The 4,431-nt window shown below is 46.6% G+C and overlaps 1 protein-coding gene across 1 annotated transcript; it reads left to right on the top strand.

Annotated features, from left to right (window-relative positions):
• Positions 1–1,876: 1,876 nt before the first annotated feature.
• LOC149029147 (uncharacterized) lies at positions 1,877–4,229 on the top strand. Its single transcript, XM_089142296.1, has 2 exons — positions 1,877–2,606; positions 4,033–4,229. Exons 1-2 carry the CDS (start codon positions 1,877–1,879, stop codon positions 4,227–4,229), a joined length of 927 nt encoding a protein of 308 aa, XP_088998422.1.
• The last annotated feature ends 202 nt before the right edge of the window (positions 4,230–4,431 follow it).

The following is a 4,431-nucleotide window of genomic DNA, read 5'->3' as shown; positions in this document are numbered from 1 at the left end:
CAACCTATTAAGTAACAAATTTTGGCACTTTGTTTTTGGTTTACGTAAAACTCGTTGGTTAGTGAGTTGTTAATGCATGCTCAAGAGCTCTCCTTCCACAGACATTTACCAAGTGCTTCTAATATCCCAAAAAAAGATTTTCATTTAAAAAATACATCAATGAGATGAATCATCCTCTCCCACAGAGAGTCCCCTTGTCCGAGTTGTCCCCCTTCATCAAAGTTTAGCCAACCAAAGAGAATTTCCTCCACCCTATTACCTAAAGTCACAAGACTTGCTGGTTTAGATTTGGGAGGTTTTTTCGGATGGCCAAGTCTCCTGCAAACAAATCCACCCCGATGACCCATCCGCAATGAGGAAGAACAGCGGGTAAAACAATTTCCAGCTGCCCCTAGGAGTCTCTCACAAGCCACCTGATACGGGAAGTTCTGTACCTAACGGGTATAACCTGGCTAATCTTGGTACAATCGGATTGACCGGGTGTCACCCGGTCATATGAATTAACCCGGACCGGTCATCTCACCAATACTTTGTACCAGCAGGCTACGCCCGAATGGGGCTCCGCATTCAATCGGGACATGACCGACTATTTGGGCCAATGCGTACATCACGCTCCACAAATGAGGCAGTCTCTCTCTATCGAGAAAGTCAACTCCAACGACTATCTAACTAGGACCAATAACGGAAGGGCATAATCCTCAGGGATTCGATGGCTCCTGTCGGGCGGACTTACCAAATACAAATAAGGTAAGTAACACGGTATAAGATAAGGGACGTGCTCCCTTGGAAGGTAATCCAATACACTCTGAGTATAATCTTGTGTAGCTTTTGCACGAGACCTCACTCTATTCATCATCTGACTTTGCCATCGGAGGCGGCTGCCCGGCACACAAGCCGGCCCGCATCTAACCTTTCTTGCAGGACTCATCGTCCCGAATACGAGAGGAGGCTAAGTCGGATCCAGAAGCATAATTGATCCACACCAGTTTGGCGCCGTTTGTGGGAACGACAAAATGTTCAAGTCATGGTGCGACGAGTAAATGGACGTTCCGACAAGAAAATACCGAGGATAATCGAACGATCCTCGAAGATATGGTTGACCCCTCAACCCATATAGATCAGGAACAACTTCAGGACAATCTAGCTCTGGAGGACCCGAATGGTGGAGGAACCTCCCGAGGTCCTCAAGAACAAGCCATTATGGCCAATATGGACGAGTTACGGAAGGGAATGCTCGAGATGCAAGGAGTATTACGCAACTTGGTCCATCAAATTGGAGTTGAACAAGGACCGAGACGCAATACACAATCGGGAAGATTGGTAAGGGCTTTGAGGACGACACGAGGGTCCCATGGAGCAAGGCGTATCCCGAAGTTAGAAGTTACTCGGGAACAAAAGGAGGATAATCCCAAACGAAGCAAACGCCAAACTACTCCCAATGGGACAAGAATCAGTGCCTTAGACCGTCTTTTGATGCCACCTAAGACGGGGTCTTTGCCTCAAAGGAGTCGACGGGAGGAGATCGAGGATAAGGAGGACCAGGGAGAAAGTCAACCTCAACCGTCTCGCTCGAGAGTATCATCGTCTCGGGCACATCCTCGAGTAAAAGAGGCACCTACCCATCATCGTGGCAAAGAGCGTGCCGAGTCAGATGAAGATGGAGTACGACAGAGCCGGCTTCGAAGCCGGGTAGCTGAGGTCGAGCGCAAGTTGGAGGATCGGGATCATGATGATGATCTGGATGTGGTTGATCGGGAACCTTTCTTAGATGAGATCATGAACATGCCACTTCCTAGGAACTTCATCATGCCAACATTCACCCCGTTCGAGGGGAAAGCAAGCCCTAAAGAGCATATAAGCTACTTTTAAGTCAGTAATGACTGTACTTGGTCGGGAGGACGAACTACTCTGCAGAACGTTCCCGGCATCACTCAAAGGACCGGCCATTAAGTGGTTCAGCAGCCTTCAATCGGGATCCATCAACAATTTCAGGGAGTTGGCACAGAAATTTATAGCCCGATTCCGAAGTGCAATCGGGAGCAAGAAGACTTCTGATAGTCTCTTTGGAATACAACAAGGAAGAAATGAATCCATTCGGGATTATTTGAAGCGATTTGATGAAGTTGCCATCGAGATCGAGGAGCTTGACGATCAAGTTGCATACAGTGCCCTATGGAGCGGCATTACACACCAAAGACTTCTGGAAGTCTTGCTAATAGATAAACCCAAAACGTATGAGATGCTGTTACGCAAATGCCAAAAGCAAGCCAGTGTTTATGAAGTGATAAACGCTCGAGTAAAGGCCGATCGGGAAAGAAGGTCTGATCGGGATGTAGATAAGGCTTCCCCGAATGAAAGAAATCAGAGATCAAAAAGTAAATGGAAGCGCGACCAAGAGAGAGTGAGTTATACTCCTCTTAACACAAAGCCATCAGAGATCTTGATGAACATTCGGGATAAAAGCTCATTAAAGTGGCCCAGAAAGCTACGCGCACCACCGGAGGATCGGGATATGACAAAGTACTATCGATTCCACAAAGATTACGGCCACCATACAGATGGGTGTCGAAGCCTGAAGTTTGAGATAGAAAAACCGATCCAACAAGGTAAGTCGGACAAGATGTAAAAGAATCGGGAAAGTCCCGAGCGTACTCACCAGAATCTAAAAAGAGACGCCGATCCCCTAGTCCAAAAGAAGCCATCAAAAAGTGGACAAGGGGAAAGAAAAGGAGGATTAGGAAGAAACGCCCGTATACGTGATCATGGGAGGTCCAACGGTGGAATCGATCAGGAAAGCGAAGCAAAAGGCCCGGTTCGTGGGGGCAGTACACTTGCCTAAAAAGAGGCAAAATTCCGCCTGTCCGGAACCCATAATCTTCACAGATGCAAATTTGGAAGGAGTTATAGCACCTCATGATGATGCTATAATAATCAGAGTTAAAATAGCCAACCGGGAAGTTCACCGGTGTTGGTTGACACGGGGTCATCCGTTGACCTAATCTCATATGAAGCTTTCAAGAGATTAAAATTGGCCGATGATTTGCTAACCCCTTCATCAACTCCATTGTATGGTTTCACAGACCCTCTACAATGGCGAAGGAACGATCCATTTGGATCTTAAGATTGGGAAGTCACCCCGAGATACCCTGGTACGAGTAAATTTCATGGTCGTGAAGGAGTTGTCGGCATACAATGTGATCCTGGGACGTCCGACACTAAATGCACTTGAGGCAGTCGTATCTCCTAGGCACATGAAGTTAAAGTTCCCGATCGAGGCTGGAGTAGGGGAATGCTGTTCAAACCAATCAGCTTCCCGCCAATGCTACACAAATTACTTAAATTAAAAACGTAAGCCGGAAAATTCGGGAACTGCTATGAATGTCGAGGTTCGGGACAATCGGGACGAGGAAAGCATGCAGCGGGCGAGAGCCCGTGGAAAAGTTGGAAAGGATACAACTGAGTCAATCTATTCCGATCGAGGAACGTTTATTGGCTCGGAGCAACCGGAAAGCTTCAAGAAAGAGCTTACTTAGTTCTTATGTGATAATGCAGATATCTTTGCATGGTCGGCAAATGACATGCCCGGGATAGACAGGCGGGTAGTAGAGCACAAACTCCGGATATAGAAGGGTGCTATCCCGATCATTCAAAGGCGAAGGAATTTTTCCATAGAAAAGCACAAAGCAATCGGGATCGAGGTGGAGAAATTGGAGAAATCGGGTTTTATAAAACCAATTGAATGCCCAACTTGGCTGGCCAATGTAGTTATGGTCAAAAAGGCAAACGGGCAATGGCGAATGTGTACCGACTACACAGATTTAAACAAAGCTTGCCCAAAAGACTGCTATCCTCTCCCGAGGATAGACCTCCTAATCGATGCAACTGCCGGGCATGAAGTCCTTAGTTTCATGGATGCGTACTCGGGATATAACCAGATCTTGATGAGTCGAGAGGATGAAAAACACACTTCATTCATGACCGATCGGGAAAGTTATTATTATCGAGTGATGCCTTTCGGATTGAAAAATGCAGGGGCAACTTATCAGAGAGCTGTCAATAAAATTTTCCAACGGCAAATCGGGAGGAACATGGAGGTTTACGTTGACGACATGCTCGTGAAGAGTTTGGTTCGGGCAAGGCATTTGGCCGACTTGGAAGAAACGTTTGATGTGCTTAGAACGTACCAAATGCGCCTGAACCCTGAAAAATGTGCTTTTGGAGTTTCCTAGGGAAAGTTCCTCGGGTTCATGGTTTCTCGAAGAGGAATTGAGGCTAACCCAGAAAAGATCAAAGCACTAATCGAGATGGCACCACCCATTATGATAAAAGAAACCCAGTGTTTGACCGGGAGGGTAGCCGCTTTAAATCGATTCATATCCCGAGCAGGAGAAAAGTGCAATACTTTCTTCAAAGCTTTGAAAACTACATCAA

The sequence above is a fragment of the Hakea prostrata genome, chromosome 1 (assembly GCF_041222555.1).
Source record: "Hakea prostrata isolate BN-2017 chromosome 1, UWA_Hpros_2, whole genome shotgun sequence".
NCBI classification, from domain to species: domain Eukaryota; kingdom Viridiplantae; phylum Streptophyta; class Magnoliopsida; order Proteales; family Proteaceae; genus Hakea; species Hakea prostrata.
This window is presented reverse-complemented; position numbering and strand designations above follow the sequence as displayed.

Excerpts from the sequence above, each read along its gene's own strand:
- LOC149029147 (XM_089142296.1), top strand. The coding sequence starts at position 1,877 with ATGACTGTACTTGGTCGGGAGGACGAACTACTCTGCAGAACGTTCCCG. Across the intron at positions 2,607-4,032 it reads AGAAAAACCGATCCAACAAG|GGGCAACTTATCAGAGAGCT; the intron begins GTAAGTCGGACA and ends TGAAAAATGCAG.